The sequence below is a fragment of the Struthio camelus genome, chromosome Z (genome assembly GCF_040807025.1).
Source record: "Struthio camelus isolate bStrCam1 chromosome Z, bStrCam1.hap1, whole genome shotgun sequence".
In the NCBI taxonomy this organism is placed as follows: domain Eukaryota; kingdom Metazoa; phylum Chordata; class Aves; order Struthioniformes; family Struthionidae; genus Struthio; species Struthio camelus.
The window spans coordinates 71,707,537-71,724,893 of record NC_090982.1 but is presented as its reverse complement, the minus strand read 5'-3'; the positions used below and the strand labels follow the sequence as shown (position 1 = coordinate 71,724,893).

The 17,357-nt window shown below is 40.3% G+C and overlaps 1 protein-coding gene across 2 annotated transcripts in view; it reads right to left on the bottom strand.

Annotated features, from left to right (window-relative positions):
- The window catches only part of LOC138064728 (potassium/sodium hyperpolarization-activated cyclic nucleotide-gated channel 1), a 218,478-nt gene that overhangs the window by 17,154 nt on the left and 183,967 nt on the right, over positions 1-17,357 (bottom strand). For both annotated transcript variants that reach the window (XM_068928537.1, XM_068928538.1), the window contains one exon: positions 6,878-7,118. In XM_068928537.1, the coding sequence (XP_068784638.1) occupies positions 6,878-7,118 (241 nt within the window). The remainder of the gene's footprint in view (positions 1-6,877; positions 7,119-17,357) is intronic.

Below are 17,357 nucleotides of genomic sequence, written 5' to 3'. Positions count from 1 at the left end.
TTCTATGAAGTAGGGGTGAAAATCTGCTTTATATTTAATTTTGCTGCATAAAGAATGATATACAGCAGAGTTCCTAATATCTTCCTCTGAAAGAATAAAATAAACCATATATTTTCTCCTATTACAATGCAAGAAGTGGATCATTACATATTCAAATTGACATTCAGCAACTCTCGTACAAGTTATCATAAAAATTTTTTAAAAATCACATGTACTTCCTCATTTTCAACATATGTGGAAGCTCTTAGAAAAAAATCTTTCTTAGCAATGTGGGTTTTTCTTAGTCTACAGACTGGTTTATTGAGCTACTCCAAGTGGCATAATACCGCTGAGATCCTCACTGGGTGAAAAAAAAGAAAAAATAATGGGGAGAGAGAACCCCAACAGACATGTCACAAGCTGGGTACTTCATGGGGCCCCCAGAGCTAAGATAATTGCTAAAAATGTACCTACACTTCCTACGCACTCTTTCACCTACTTGTAACTACAAAATACCGAAGGAAGGAATCAGTTTGGATTTTCCTGGCAATATCAGCATTCCCTTAGCTCTGTTAAAAACAGAAAAATATCGTATGAAGGAAATCCTGTATAAACACAGGTGGGAAAACAGATGGAGAATGGAAAAGATAGTAGGGACACAAGCCTTATCTTATGTCCCTTCGGGGGGAAGGAAGTTTTGCCAGAGACTTCAGCAAGAGTAGGATGAGCAGGATGAGACCCACAGTGAATAGTCAGACACCTGTCCACCAGCAAGAAAGCAAACACAGTGACAACAGAGACCTGAATGTGTTCCCAGAAATCCTCCTTTTGGAAGTTCTGCTTAAGGCTCACTGGTTGGAAAGCGGTGGTTTTATTTCTTTTTTCTCTTTTTAGGAGTGTCGGCCCCAATCTAATGTGCCATTTAAGCACAAAATGCAGTTCAGGCCATACTTAAGTGGATCAGGTCCGCATGCTCAGATTATTTCCTTTGATTCCACAGAGCTGGCAGCTGAAGGGGAATGGGGCATCATGAGACCAGTGCTGTTCATCAAAGTACTTTCCAGTAGCTTTGGGACAGCTTTTAACCTTTATGCCAGCTCACAGTGGTAACAATCAGGCAAGTCATAAAATGGCATAGAGTACCTATTCTCATTCTCCATCTCACCATCTCACTGGCAGGAAGGGAAGATGGAAACAGAACATTTCGAGCCATGAACAAGCAGAACAGTCACAGGGCAGTGAGAAGCAGCTGTGCAAAGCCCAATTTTACAGGGAAAGGCCAGTTTTTATCACATTTTCAGAAACTGGCTGTGTTTTCTACTGAACTAGACCAAACTGTCTGTGGCCTTGGTTCTCTACAACAAAAAGTGAGTATGATAAAGAGAGGAAAGATTGTGCTATTTTACATACTTGTTGCAACTACAGCTGAGAAGGTACATTAAGTTACAGATTTTGACACTATTTATTCACTGGAAAAGTATCTGCATCCGGAAGACAAAATCTTATTGTGATGACTAACGGAGCCCTAAGAATATAGAATGAAAGGAGCTCAAATGGGGAACAAACTGAGTAAGAGGAAGGAATTCTTAGCAAGAAATTCTTTTACCAAAACAAATTTCTGTTTAGTTAGTGAGTCACTCTCCCTTGTTTGTTGTTGCTATTAATCATAAGATGCTTTGAATCATCAACATATATAATATTATTATGCAGTCATTCTGATAACATTGACTCCAGCAAAAAAGAGAACTCACTGGTATCAGTGGTATCACACCAGTTTATACCAATGAATGTAAATGAGATTAGTATTAGGCTCATTAGATATATTAAAATATTATTTCTGCTCTGTAAAACCAAGGTAAATTATGTACTGTATGCTTCTCTATAAGTAAATGACTCATATTTGTGGGCTTCATCTGTAAAGACTTCAAAATCTTTGCCTTTTATCAATTTGGTATTCGTCTAATGAGGAAGAAATACACAATCTGTCCAGTCTCTCCTCCTAATACAAAAAGGTCTTTTAGTAATTTCTAATACAATTATCTGGCATTCAAAAGATTCAATAAAACCAAAACCCAGCAATTTCCTCCCTACCATTTTCTACCATAATTATACAGTGAAGAAGTTTGAAATACTCAGGTATTAAAGAGGAGAAAGAGAAACATGTATTGAAACAAACAGACAGAATAAAAAGATTTGGGGTCTCATTCTCCACTGCTCTATACTTAATAAATACTTCACATTTTGAGTATTTTAAACTCCACATATTCAAAATCATGGACCAGATGACAAAAACAAATAAATAATTTAGCAGTCACAACATCCTCAAAATACATTTGCTCATAGCTTTTCACGTGCCTCCTGATTCTTCTTCACAGGAGCATCGAATTCAGGTTTACAATTCAGCTAGTTATAAACACACATACAGTCAGGTATCTCTGTTTGCCATTTGAAAGGGGTAGGTATAAGCAACCTCCTGCTCCTTCATCAACTCTTAAGTGACAAGCAGATGACCAGCTTTCTGTCATCTGGATGCTTTAGCCCTATTCACCCGCTTTCTTGCTCTTTGCGTTTTCTTCTCTTTTCCATCAACCTCATGCCCACCACATTACCCTGTACTCCTGCTTTCTCTCTCTCTAATTTCTTTGCATCCCTTACCACTTGACGTCTACCTACACAGTCCTCATCTCTCTGTTGACCCCAACCCACTCCCCAGTCTCTTTTGACCTCCGCTATTGATTTCTCCTGTGTGTTAACACAGCCCACTTTCTCCTGACCTTTGACTCTCTCCTGACCCTTTTCATTCACATTTTTCTGTCTGTGCGTGTCCTACACAAACAGCTAAAAGTGAAGGTTATAATTTTCATATTTTCATTTCAAGGTGGCCACCTTGTTTGACCGCAGCTGCAAACCGTGTCACTCTCGGTGACAGATGTTCCATTTCCTCTGATTTATAAAGAGAAAAGACATATTTACTGCTTTGCTGATAGTAGCACCAGTCCCATTGTTAATACTGGGGAAGTGGAAGCCACTAGAAAATAGAGGAGAAAAGTGAAAGAAGTCATCAGAAATTCACAAAGATCTTTAGGAAAACCGAAAATTGCTGTATTTGCTTGAAAATAACAAGACGTGGAAATGCCGTATCAAGGAGAAGAGGTATAGAGTGTTAACCTGGAATGCTCCGCTGTTGCCTACGGTCTACACCATTTCGTTGATGAAGAAATAACTATAACTGAACAATGTAGCAAAAATTAGTATCATGTACTCCATTGCCCATTTCTTGTCCCTTCTACAAAAACTCAGGCAAGCATGCCATGGGAGGGCAGAGCTTATAAGGAAGGGCATTGAAGAATTAAAGTTACTGTTTTTTTAAATGATAGCAAAAGGCAAAGGAAAATGGACTCTCCTAAATCTTTATGAAACAATCCTTCCACTGATCCATGTCTATTCAATACATAATTTATGATAATCTCTTTAAAAGATTTTTGTGGTCATTACTGCAAGTATTTAAAAGAACATAACCAAACTCAAATCACACTTTTTTTCTGAATATATTTATCATCTACTTTGCTACTCCAATGATTAGCAGATCTTTTTTTGGTATCTTGACTGCAGATTTGTGGAACGTAGATCAGTCAACCTTTCTGCCTTACTCAAGGCAGTTTTCCCCGATGCCTGCTTTGTATATTCCATCAAAAGTGAGGAGCAGGGGGAGGACAGAGACAGCCGAGCAAAAAGAATCATACCAGAAATTTCTTCTGAATTCATACTTGCAAATGGAATAGATTTGAAGGATGATTATATCCTTCCATTAGCAGCAGAAAAAATAACTGTTGGGATGAAAATCAGCATCCTACATTGTGCCGGGCCAAAAATGCTCCTGTATACAAAGCTCAAGATTAGATTTGTGAAAGCACTTAAAGGTTAAGGGATGCTCTTCCCACAGCAATGCCAAGGAACAAATGTGGTTTGTCTCTACGGCTGCCGCCTGTACTTACTCCTTCCCTCCACACAGGAGAACCCATTGAACCCAGATGAGGACAGGGACTGACGGTAGTCAAGCCCAGATCCCTGAAGGGCTCTCTGGAGGCACCACCCTGCACTTCCCTCAAAAATCAACTGAGAATCTAAAGCAAAGCTGAAACGTAATTTGATTAATCATTTCCATTAATGGTTAGCCAGACACATTCTTTCTGAGGAGAATTTCCAAGCAATTGTAAGACTTAGCTAGTTTCATATGAGACTGTTAAAACACCCAGATCCATAGGGAAGAGTGGCTTTTAATTAAGAAAAAAGATTAGACCAGAGAATTTAAGTGTTCATCAGCATCTCAGTCCTCAAACTTCCAACTAGTTTCCCTCTTTATTACTGCAACTTTCGATTTTCCAGGCTCTCACCCTCCTGAAAGTCTCCATTCAAATCTCTCCCAAATTTTGCTAACACTGCTTTGGCTCTTGGCTTTCACATTAACCTCCAGTTTTTCAACAACACCAGGGTGTTAGAGTTGATACAATGATGTCAGTCCTAAAAGTTTAAAATATTGAAAAGTAATAAACATATTCCAAATGCAAGGTGGGATATTTGTGGCACCCTATGTGATTTCTCAGGGAAACCTGACCCTTCTGAAATCTTCCCCAGATCCAGGCTCCCTAGGAAGCCCATGCTCTGGGACATGCCCAACATCCAATACTTAATGTCTCTGCGCAATAGGTTCTGGGCACTTCCATTTTACAGGAAATGTTTAAACTGAAAAAAACCTGCTCAGGTCTGAACATCCCCCCCCCCCCCCCGTCTGATCTTCTCATGCTGGAGAGCTGGAGTGTTTATATATGTTTACTGGGTAACAGCTGGGGGCTGTAAGTAGTAACTTGAAGTTATAAGCCGCAGCTGCTTAAATGGTATCTCAGGTTCAGACTTTGCATGTCTTCATTAGGCAAAAAAGGGGTCACCAATCTTAGAATTTGAACACAGACAGGTTCTTCCGGCTTGTTATTGTTCCACTGTGCAGCATTTCTTGTGTCTGTCCAGTGTGCATGCTTTGTCTGGTACTGACAATGCTGTTTAGACCTATCCTTGGCTACTCGGGTCAGGAAGCTCCCCTTAGACTCCGATACACAGTTCTCCAGAGAGAATTAGGATTTAGGGCACTTTCTTTCTCAGGTTTTTTCTCCCCATATGCTTGCCCTTCCTCCCTTCTCCTCTCCAGCTACATCCAGCAGTAGCTATTCCCATTTCAGATGTATCAGATGCATTTGCCCTCATTTTTGCACTCGGTGTCTCTGCAGTTTGCAAGAGCAATGCTACTTCAGTACACAGCGTAATAAGTTCTTGTGGTGCCTGGATATTGCAAATGGCTTATTTTTTTGTATGCATTCCTGTTAAGAAAGGTAGTGGATGAACAGGATGAGCTGAGTAGTCATTTGGACTGTAACAACAGGCTGACAGTTATGTAAAATACTTTCACGTGGCAATCTCCTCTGATCCTCTGCTGGTTCAGAAGGGTATTATAGCCAGATTCAGAATACAGGCTCTCGTAAACTCATTTTCATAAACTGGGGCACTGCTAAACATATAGGGGACCAAGACCAAGGTTGCTCTGTTCCTTCATCCTCAGCATTTACCTTCTCTTTCTCCTTAATCTCCTCTCTTCAGCATCTACAGTTTAAGCCCATGGAATAAGCACAAGACTTCTTTATCAAAGTGCTTCTACAAGTACTGGTACAAATCACCTTGCAAAGGGTACTGCAGAGTGACAAGGCCTGTTGGTCAGATCATTAAGAGTTGCTTCAGTATATTATTCTAAAATGGGATTAGCTGAGTAACTCCACAGCCCAATTCAAACACGAACTGAGCCCAATTCACTTTTCTAAGCTCTCCACTTCAGTGTTCCAGCTAAATGCCACTGATTAGGCTTCCAATTTAACATTTTCTGAAAGGCTTTTGACTCAATTCTGGGATGATTCATGGTATTCAACAGAAAATTAACAAAAAAATCAACTAACTGTAACCGTCATGGGCAGTACACACAAACATTCAATCAGGTTCTGGAAACCAGCCTTGCTGCTACTGTAAGATGCAGACACCTATTCTATTTCACAAAGATAATTCACCATCACAGGAACATAAATTTCATACTGGTCAATTGCTATATGTAAAATAAATGATTACTTTCATTCAAATATGAATTTTCAGCTACCTTCACCTAAATGAAAATCTTTTTTTATTTGGATTCCTGGATGAATTTAATTTGGACCAAAATTCATGTCTGCTTCTCCTTAATACACTTCTGTCAGAGAGCTATCTAGTCAAAGAGGGAGTGCAGTTTCTTATACTTTCTTTAACTGGAAGGCTAATCAATACAGCATGCTAAGATTCAATGAAAAAGCACTAATAACAGTCTGAAACATCCACGAAAAATACCAAAATATCCCATATAAAAAATGGTCTATGGTCTTTTATCCACTGTCTAATTTTGTAAATTTTACAGTGATTTTTACTTTTCAAAAGTACTTTATATTCATGACTGAAAATTTGTATCCCTTTTCAATCCTATTTATTTTACTTTTAAGGTTACTGTGCAAATTATTGTATTTTTATCAAAATTAAAGCCTGTTAAATAACAGCACTCTTAATTCAAAATCACTTCAAAATTCAGGACAATTTAACCAAAGGAAATATTTCAGGAAGGTTATCTGTATCCTCAATAGCTATCCTTTCAATAGTAAGCAGACTTGAAATGTATTACTCAGAAATACTTAATGCACTCTTCCCCGCCTTTGGAATTACCCAGGCAACAGATATTCAGCAGACTTATTCTGATGTCTCTATATGTCTGACATTTGAACAAGTTTTATTCTAGTGCGTTCACTTGAATGTTATCATTCATCTTCTTCCTACTCACCTCCAAAGTAAGAGCCATCTGTCAGCTTCAACTCCTTGTTGGATTTGGTGATGACACCTGCGACACCGTGCTGAATGAAATACATCTTTTTACCCACAGCCCCTTCTCGGATAATATAATCGCCAGGTTGGAACACCTCAAATCGCAGCTTGCTCAGCATAGCAGTCACAAAATTTGGGTCTGCATTAGCGAAAAGAGGCATTGTAGCAACCAGCTTGCGACAATTGAAGTTGACAATCTCCTAAATGGGAAGGAAACAAAATAATAATAGTCAGCAAATATATACGTATGATGGGCAATGAAAAAAGACTTTCTGCTGTTTTCACAAATAAGTTTTTTATGTACATATTGGATTCTTCTGTTTTTCTGTGCCTAATTTTCAGTCTTGTCATTAAATTTTCATCTCTGTTTCTAGTGAAGTGACTGAAACAATAGCGCAGTAATGATTTGTTTTAATAAGGTCAAATGTTGTCTTTTTCAGGTGATTTTCACAGGTTATTTAATATTCTCCTTGGTTTTCAAGGAAAAAAGTGACAGAAAGATAAAAATTTAATAGGAATTACACTGGCTGCTAACTTGTAAAAGAATATGGATAAGATTGTGCTGCAGTAGTTCTATTAAGTGATTAAAGTTATATAAGTAGAAAGTTTAGCCTCATGTTTTTAAATATCACACCAGTAACGTCCTTCTGATTGATAGTCACAACTGCAGTGGTAGTATAAATGTACATTATAGTTGGCTGCAGAGCCAACTGAAATCAACAGAAAAATTTCCATCCTGGTGTTTAATTCATATCACTAAGCACAGAGAAATACACTCTTGTCCTTCAAAGAAATGAACATACAGTAGACCAGAAAGCACTACTGTCTTCCTATGCCTGCTACAGGTCCTAGGAACAACCTTCCTAGGTGCTACAAATACAGGGTGTTTCCCACCAAGACTATTAATATTCACAGAGCTAAGTATGAGCGCATCTATGTGAGAGTAGCACCAAACAGTTACAAATGTTCTTCCTACCTTAAACCAAAAAATGAACAATTCCTGAAAGAATTTTAAATTTAATCTTGCAGACCTTACTGTATCCTAGGAAAATGAACATGGTCAGTTGTTATACAGCTGTAAAGAGGGCACTGAAGAACTAGGACTAATCGGTATTATATTGCAAGAGGAGTTTGGACAAGCAACAGCTACTGAGTTTAATTAGCAACCACAACATGACAGGAAGAGCATATATGATAATCTGCATATAAATTCAGAGACAAAATAAAATAAACATACAGCCAGAAGTCACCTAACTGCTCTGGAAACCTAAATATTGTTTCAGTGTCAGCAGAGTATGCTTAGCATTTCTTACACCAAACAAAGCCTTGGCGACAGATGCAAAGGAGGCATCCCAGCTACCAGCGCTCTCACCCACCCGAACTGAGACTCTTTAAGCCTCCTCACGTTCATCTTGGATGTTGCTCTTTCTATGCATCTACTATCCCATGCTTATATATCACAAACATCCCACGCAGCCTGCTCTCTGTGCAGCAAACTCAGATACACTTGTCCACAATTCAGATAAATTCCTTCCTTCTCCTTGTACTCCGGTTTGATATCAGGCTAGCAGACATGATGGAAAAATGTAGATAATTCCACAGATTTTTAAGCATAAGAACAAAAGCTTAATGGGTTCTTCAATTCAGTCCCCTTCCATCAGGGAAGGAGGTGGAGATCTCCCTTTGAAGGGAAGCCATTGGCTACTAAGGCATTTAAGAAGCATGGAGATGATATAAGAGTGAAGAGACAACCACCTTTCCCAGAGAAATTATGCCCTTTCAAAAAAAATCCAGTGGAACCTGGAAAAATAATGTGAAGCAAAATGTACCACCAGGCACCTGGGAAGCAGAAAGCAGTTATCTCTAGCAATGACTTATTTTCCATTAAAAAAAAAAAAACGGTAAAAATTACTTCCTTTTGCTACTCCTAGGAGAGACTTATGACATCTTCTGACAGTCCCTCAAGGAAGTGTTATTATATAATGACAACGTGGAAATAGAAGTGTCTTTAAGCAGAAGTGAACATTGACTTTTGACAAAGAGCAATAGAGCGATTCCCTTTGACCTTGGTCTCTCAATAGCATCACATCTCTCTACTGAGATACACACTATATATGCCTTTTTTCTTCCTTTTTTTTTTCCCTCTGGAATGAGCCAAGGACATACATAAATTATATAATTTTATATAATTATCATTTAAGGCAGATTTAATTCCAGAATTATTGGGTTAAAGATAGAGTGAATGAAGAGTAAGATGTTACATCTTTGAAGTCAATCACTAAACTCCAATTGAATTCAGTGGGAATATGACTTCATCAAGAACATTTTATATGAGAATTATTTATGAGCAATGGAAATAGAACAACACTCCCCTTTCATCACTTTTCACTGTCCTGCCTCTCTCTTTCACCCTCTCAGATTGCCATAGTTCCCCTTCTTATGAGTGTTTCATCATGCCTGAAACACCGCACAATGTATAGACTGCACAGCTAATTGTAAAGATGTTGGATTAAGACAAGATGAGAAGGATGTGAGACAAGAATATACTTCTTCAGGGCTACAAGAAAGTTGAAATGTAGAGAATACATGGCCGGAATGGAAGTCAGAAAAGATGGGAGGAAAAGAGCACTGAGATTTGTAAAAACTCAGAGGCTCCTAGTTATAGAAAGGAACAGTGGCTATGACTCCCACTGAGCACAGACAAAGACACGACTGCTCCTGGTGCTACTAGATAGTATGGTACTACTACTACATACATGACATCAGAATGTCAGCTTAAAAAAAAAGGGGGGGGGGGCGAGTCTTCTTATTTGTAAAAATAGGCAGAAAAATAGAGGCAAGATGTGGTGCTGTTTGCCTGAATCTGAAAATAATCTCAGACAATAGCTCTGCAAGGTTTGAACTACCTGATATGTGTCACTGGCATTTATAATCCGTGAATTCTGTTGACTCTTTAAGTCCAGAGGAGTAGTCTCAGGTTACCCCTTTATATAAATGCTGTATGATAGGACAAATATTAAAAAGAGATCCAACCTGACTTGCTTGTCTTTCTAAGGGATGAGGAAGGGATGTTCTCTTTCTAATCTAAATAAGTAACAAGGAACTTCTTTTCCCAGTTAAAGCTTCAGCCTCTGGTTCTCTGACAAGGAAAGGTTATTCTCTGCTCCCACTGCTCACAGTATGGTGGCATTGCACAGGAGTCCTATACTACATTCTCGGTTCTGTATGAGACTGCCTATCTGTGGTCTTGGCTGATGCTAGAAAGCTGCCAATAACTATTACTTTTCTTGCCTTGCTCAGGGACTTTTGAGTAGACTTGCTGCTTGTTTTCTATTTCTGGAAGTGAAGAACCTCCCTCTCGCACATCTAGGAGGCAGAGAAAGGAAGTCAGTAATGAAAGGAAGAATTGAGTTGAAATGGTATAGAAGCTGCTGAATAAACGCATAAAAGGCAGGGAGAGTGAAAAGTTCAACTACAGTCATGATCAGAAAGAAAGAAAAAACAAAACTAGGTGGAGTGTTATTGAGAGACAGAGAATGGAACGAAAACAAAAAGAAGAAATGCAAAGGACCTAAAACAATCGGCAATAAGAGACGGTAAGGTTGACTTCAAAGAAGTTCCTGAAAGAGTAAGAGCATGGGAGTACAGAAACTGGACAACAGATGTTTAGAATAAAAACTGAAAGCTGGAGTGGATGAAGAACACAAAAAGGGAAATTGGAGAAAAAGATAAGTTATAAGTAACATTTTAATAACTTCATAGCAGAGCACAGAGGTGAGAATTCAGGCCTGCACAGACCCATCCAAACCCAGAAGGAAAGGAATTGCTCTCTTCTGCAGAAACACAGCAAAATACACTAGTCACAGGCATTTCACCTTTGGAATCGCATTTCCTCTTAAGGATACAGCTTCCATCCATCTTACTCTCTTCCTATATAAGCTATATTGAGATACATGCATGTATACACACACCTTATCTGCTCAGTCTGAGTTGCCCAATGAAACTACCAGCATAGCTGTATAACCACCCTGCTGTGGTAATTTCAGCCATTATAGTCTAGTAATGCACTGATTTTATTGATTAGTTTTCTGTGAAAGTTTATGCTAAAGTACAAACTTTCCTTATTTAAGATGTTAGAAGGTGGAAAATTACTGAGGGAGAGGGAAATGTGTCATTTTTAAGTGCTTTGTTTTTCTATAGTGTTCTTTTATTTAAATATAAGACCATACAGAGCAAGTAAAAAACATTTCTGTGAGTCTTAATCACAAGAAGTACTGCAATTTCAAGTTCTCATATATTACTTTAAATACCATCTTAGGGAGAAAGAAACAGTAAAGATTATTATCCATGTTTTATGTAATTCAGAAAGCTCTAGAAGAAACAGCTTGGTGTTTTAAAACAAAGGTAACAGAAGAACAAACTATCAAGATAAAAGTTGACTTTTTTCTGTGCAAAAAAAAATCTTTCATCCATATTTTCTTTGAGTTAATTCTTTGGTGCCAGACTGCAACTAGCTTATGCTCCACAATATGATGTCTTTATTAGAACAAATAATAAAGCTTTCGTCTTCACCCCTACACCAAGAAAATACCAAGTGAAGTCTTAGGAAAGGATTAGGAATGCATTATATTGCTAAAGTGGTTAAAGGGAAAGAGTGATTCAGACCTAAATGGAGTGAGTGTTGATCTAGTTCAAATACTGATCTCTGTTACATAAAAACTAAATAGGAGGTGCTATGGTTTGCTTTATGTAAGAGATTAAGACAGGTAATTACACTCCTTCTACCTTTACTACTCATCTTGGGGTTCCTGACCATTTTCCCTAGGTGATATTAAATCATCAAAAATCATCATTTTGCATGGCTTCAGTACACCTACCATTTCTGGACAACTGCTCCACCGTGTCTCAAGACTGACATGTACAGGGGCAGTCACAAGGCTGTCTTAGCTGTAACCAGGACATGACCCTGGCTGACGCTGTGCCTCCTGGTACAAGAGTGCTAGAGAGCTGGAGGGAAGGCTGCTGCGGACGGGAGCCAGGCATGGGCCAGGGGAGTGCTCACACTGGTCTCCCCTGCAGCTGGGGCAAGGAAAGAGAGTAACAGGGATGTAGAAAGGGGAACTGGGCTGGGATGTGTTCTGGCAACCCACAGTCAAAAGAGCATCCCACAGAAGATGCATGTGGCTGACACCGACCAGAACAGCTTTATGCCCATACCTGTCCACATCGGTGCTTTGTTCAATCTGTTCAAGCTGATCCAGATTTACAAGAACAGAAAAATGACATGGACAACTTCCTCCTAAGTTCTTAGGATCTTGCACAGATCCTAGCTGTTACAGATTTAAGGAATGAAGGAATCAGAACAAAAAAGGATACTACAGAGAAAAGATCAGGAAAGGTAAACTGTTAGGAGGATATGCCATTCTGTGATTTTGGTCTAGGCACACAGAGTATATTTTTAAACTGTTTTCCTATAGAAATATGGGCTGCTAAACTCTCCTGTCCTATGTATCACGGTACGCTATCTCAAATGGATTTAATGCAAGCAAACACGCAATACAGAAGATATTTGCTAAATCAAGAGTTTGTTTATTGCAGAACACATGATAATTTGTTTATGCGTGACAAAATAATTAATCACAAACACACTCTTTTGGTAGACACTATGCCCTTCCAAGTACTACTTCTCTGATGGCATCTGTAAGAGTTTTTGTGATGCTTTCTTCAGGACAAAATTTTTTGATTGAGATAGGACTTCAAGACTGACTGGAACAAGTTGTAGCTCAAAAAAGTAGACAAAGTTCTTGAAAGACTTGTGTGTCTGAAAGGTTGTCCACTATTCCAGTTGATTAAATAAAAGCCACTACTTCCAACAACAAACCACGTCCTTCTTATGTGTAGGCCATCAAACACGTAGCCACAGCAAAGTAGTTTCATTAGGTCATTTCTACATAGTACTGTGAAAATCTGGTGCATAACTTTAACAATGCAATTTTTTTCTGAGTGTCCCTCCTTTACACTCTGCTTTAAAAGGAGAAAGAACTGAATAAGAAACTAAAGCAGTCTTACGTTCCTGGTCACTGAAAGGAGTAAGTCAGCTTATTCAGAAAGCTATTTTTTCTCCTAGCAATAATTCACAAAGGAAAAACTATTGAGAAAGTGAGTAAGGGGGAACTATGGGAAAAAGCACGATATTGACGGATTTGGGTGTATATGAGCAGGTTAAATATATTTAAGCTGGTTCTTAAGGTGACATACTCGGTACGTCTTCATGCTTTCCTGTCACTTTTTAATCCATTGGTCAATTACAGTCAAATTCATCAGAAAGGAGGCATCTCACTACTAAGTTCTACAATTTTTATGACAATAAGCTGTCAGGAGGACTAGGATTAGTATCCTTATTGAGGGAATGACTACACAACTCACAACTTGTTTAATGCCAGAAAATCCACACGGAGCAATGGGATACAATATTCTTAATTCCTGGTGCACCTGAAATTTTTTATTCAATTTGCTTTGATACACTGCATTTAATCATCTATACAGACTACATCACTTAAAAATGCTTTGCTCAGAGGCATTCAGTGACATATGTCCTTATTTCTTTCTGAATGGCATTTCCACGACTTTTTCATTTTGCAGTTACATTAATCTTCCTCTAGAGCTCTCTGCAGTGCTAGTGCTTCACTTGTGGCCAAGTTGAGTTCTTGATATAAACCTTCTATCCGCCTACTGGAACAAGGGCACTTTTAACATGGACACCTTACTTGGACTCCACTGGCAATAGGGTACTCCATCAACTTGGATACCATCATTTGGATACCATCCACTGCTCAAGTCAGGATGCCTCCAGCGGGTGCATACAGCCAGGGGAGACAGCACGGGACATGGCCTTGCACCTCTCCTGAGAAGCCTGCATGCTCAATTGGGTCTCTGAAATGCCTGTACACCAATGCACGCAGCATGGGGAATAAGCAGGAAGAATTAGAGATCTGTGTGCGGTCGCAGAGCCATGATCTCGTTGCAATCACAGAGACATGGTGGGATAGCTCACGTGACTGGGATGCTGTCATGGATGGCTACGTGCTTTTTAGGAAAGACAGGCCAGGAAGGCGAGGGGATGGAGTTGCCCTTTATGTGAGGGAGCAACTAGAATGTATGGAGCTCTGCCTCAGGGTGGATGAAGAGCAAGGTGAGAGCCTATGGGTTAGGATTAAAGGGCAGGCTAACATGGGTGACACGGTGGTGGGGGTTTACTACAGGCCACCTGATCAGGAGGAAGTCATCGATGAAGCCTTCTACAGACAGCTGGAAGTAGCCTCACGATCACAGGCCCTGGTTCTCATGGGGGACTTCAACCACCCTGACATCTGCTGGGAAGACAGCACAGCTAGGCACAAACAGTCCAGGAGGGTCCTGCAGAGCACTGAGGACAACTTTTTGACCCAGGTGGTGGAGACGCCAACGAGGAGAGGTGCAACGCTAGACCTTGTACTAACAAACAAAGAAGGTCTGGTTGGAGATGTGAAGGCTGGGGGCAGCCTTGGCTGCAGTGACTGTGAGAGGGTGGAGGTCAGGATCCTACGAGGAGGGAGCAGGGCTACGAGTAGGATTGCAAGCCTGGACTTCGGGAGAGCTAACTTTGGCCTCTTCAGGGACCTACTTAGGGGAATCTCATGGGGTAGGGCCCTAGAAGGAAGAGGGGTCCAAGAAAGCTGGTGAATATTCAAGCACCACTTCCTCCAAGCTCAAGATGCGTGCAAGTCCAGCAAAGCGGCAGGAGACCTGCATGGATGAGCAAGGAACTCCTGGCAAAACTCCAACAGAAGAAGGAAGTCTACAGAATGTGGAAAAGGGGACAGGCCACTTGGGAGGAATACAGAGACGTTGCCAGAGCGTGCAGGGATGTGACGAGGAAGGCTAAGGCCCAGTTGGAATTAAATCTGGCAAGGGATGTCAAGGACAACAAGAACGGCTTCTTCAAATACAAACACATCAAGAGCAAAAGGAAGACTAGGGAAAATGTGGACCCGCTGCTGAAAGCTGTGCTGCCATTCAGAGGGACCTGGACAGGCTGGAGAGTTGGGCAGAGAGGAACTTCATGAACTTCAACAAAGGCAAGTGCAGCGTCCTGCACCTGGGGAGGAATAACCCCAGGCACCAGGACAGGCTGGGGACTGACCTGCTGGAAAGCAGCTCTGCAGAGAAGGACCTGGGAGTGCTGGTGGACAACAAGTTAAACATGAGCCAGCAGTGTGCCCTTGTGGCCAAGAAGGCCAATGGGATCCAGGGGTGCATTAGGCAGAGTGTTGCCAGCAGGTGGAGGGATGTGATCCTACCCCTCTATTCAGCCCTGGTGAGGCCTCACCTGGAGTACTGTGTCCAGTTCTGGGCTCCCCAGTCCAAGAGAGACATGGCACTCCTGGAGAGAGTCCAGCGGAGGGCTACCAAGATGATTAGAGGGCTGGAGCACCTCTCCTATGAAGAAAGACTGCAAGAGCTGGGCCTGTTCAGCCTGCAGAAAAGACTGAGAGGGGATCTCATCCATGTGTACAAGTATCTGAAGGGGGAGTGTCGAGAGGATGAGGCCAGTCTCTTCTCCGTGGTGCCCAGCGACAGGACAAGAGGCAACGGGCAGAAACTGAAGCACAGGCAGTTCCATCTGAACCTGAGAAAAAACTTCTTCACTGTGAGGGTGACAGAGCATTGGACCAGGTTGCCCAGAGAGGTAGTGGAGTCTCCTTCGCTTGGAGACAGTCAAAACCCGTCTGGATGTGATCCTGGGCAACGTGTTCTAGAGGACCCTGCCTTGAGCAGGGGGGCTGGACTAGATGATCTCCAGAGGTCCCTTCCAACCGTGGCCATTCTGTGATTCTGTGTTTTATGTCTATAGTTACACTGAAAAACACAATTCTCTTTTCTTCAGGATTTTCATATTTTGATACTTGGTTAATATAGCTGCATAATGCGGGCATCTGGGCTTTGGAAGACCTTGCCCTCTAGCTTCAAGGCACATGGCTACCCTGTGGCTATATCTTAGAAGACGAAGAATTCTCTGATCTGAGGTAACCTACATGTCTGACCTACAGACAAAGCGCAGATCCTGAAAACACAGTGATCTCCAGGGCAAAGGCAATCCATGTAATCTTGGCTACCTTGAAAACCACTGGACAGCCTGTGTATTTACATTCTCAAACCCCTGAGGTCCCCAAGACCCTTAGCGTATCCACATAGAGGTTTCCCCAATGCGGAAAACCTTACAGCCAGCTGTGAGATTAACTGACTTAGACAGACAAAAGAAAGAGGAGAATAAATATGCTTTCCAGCCAAATGTTGAATGAAATCTCCTGCTTGGATGCTGACAGAGCTGAGTTGAGACTGGTTGATATTTTTTTCTGTCTTGATCTCTTCACCTCAACTAAAGAGAAGTCAGCCTTAAAAAGTACATATGGTGGTATTGCTGTTGCCTAAGAGAAAGTAGTCTTTTTTATGCATTTGCAAGCTGAAGGGATATAGGTTTGACCAATTGTTTTCCTGGCTTCTTTGATTAAATGTTGGCCTTCTGCATACTTTTCTATCATTCCCTACTGGATTAGAATTTTCTATTCAACTCCCTATAGGCACTTTTTATGCTTCAGAATTATTATTATATTAAATTCAAATGCTGACAGGATAATCCTTTTGAGAATATATAGTTCAGCCAAACCTTCAATAAAGTCAGTCTGATGAAGGATATCCATCTTTTTCTCAGCTTGTTAATTGATTTAATTGAGCTTATGGAGGAGCAGTTCTGAGCATCTTATGTTTCTTTTCTCTGGATCTTCTAATGTATTTAGAAGATTAAATAAGAGCGAAAGAAAGAAAGAAAGAAAAGAAAAAAGATAGCACCCAACTACCCTTTCAATCCTCCGACCATCCATACATTCCTGAACTAGGCTAATTTTTAAGTGAATTCAGCATTAATCTTTTTTAATGTTCTGAAATGTTCTATGGCTTTTAATTTTGGTTTCCAGCAGGGAAAAGGACAAGAAGTATCAAAATGAGAACAGAAATACAGGCAACATTTTAAGAAAATGTGTAATTGTGAGATAGCTAGCTTATTTCGAAAGCCTCTACAGTTCTGATAATTCAGATAAGGACCTAAAGTTTGGGCTAGTTCACCAGACTCTACCTCTTGAAGTTTTTCCTTTACCATTTATAACACTCACAGTGACTACTGCTAACAAATTTCCTAACTGCGCTTAGACAAAAATCACCCACAGTTCATTACATAAGGTAATATGAAATTAGAGCTGTGTGATATAACAGTTGCTACAGAAACCGCTCTCTTTTGTTAACTGAATAAATAAATTGCAATTTGCAAATGAATATAATGATCACTATTTCAGCTTTCTGTCACAGAATAACATCTTCACTCTCGTGTGTGTTTGTGTGTGTGA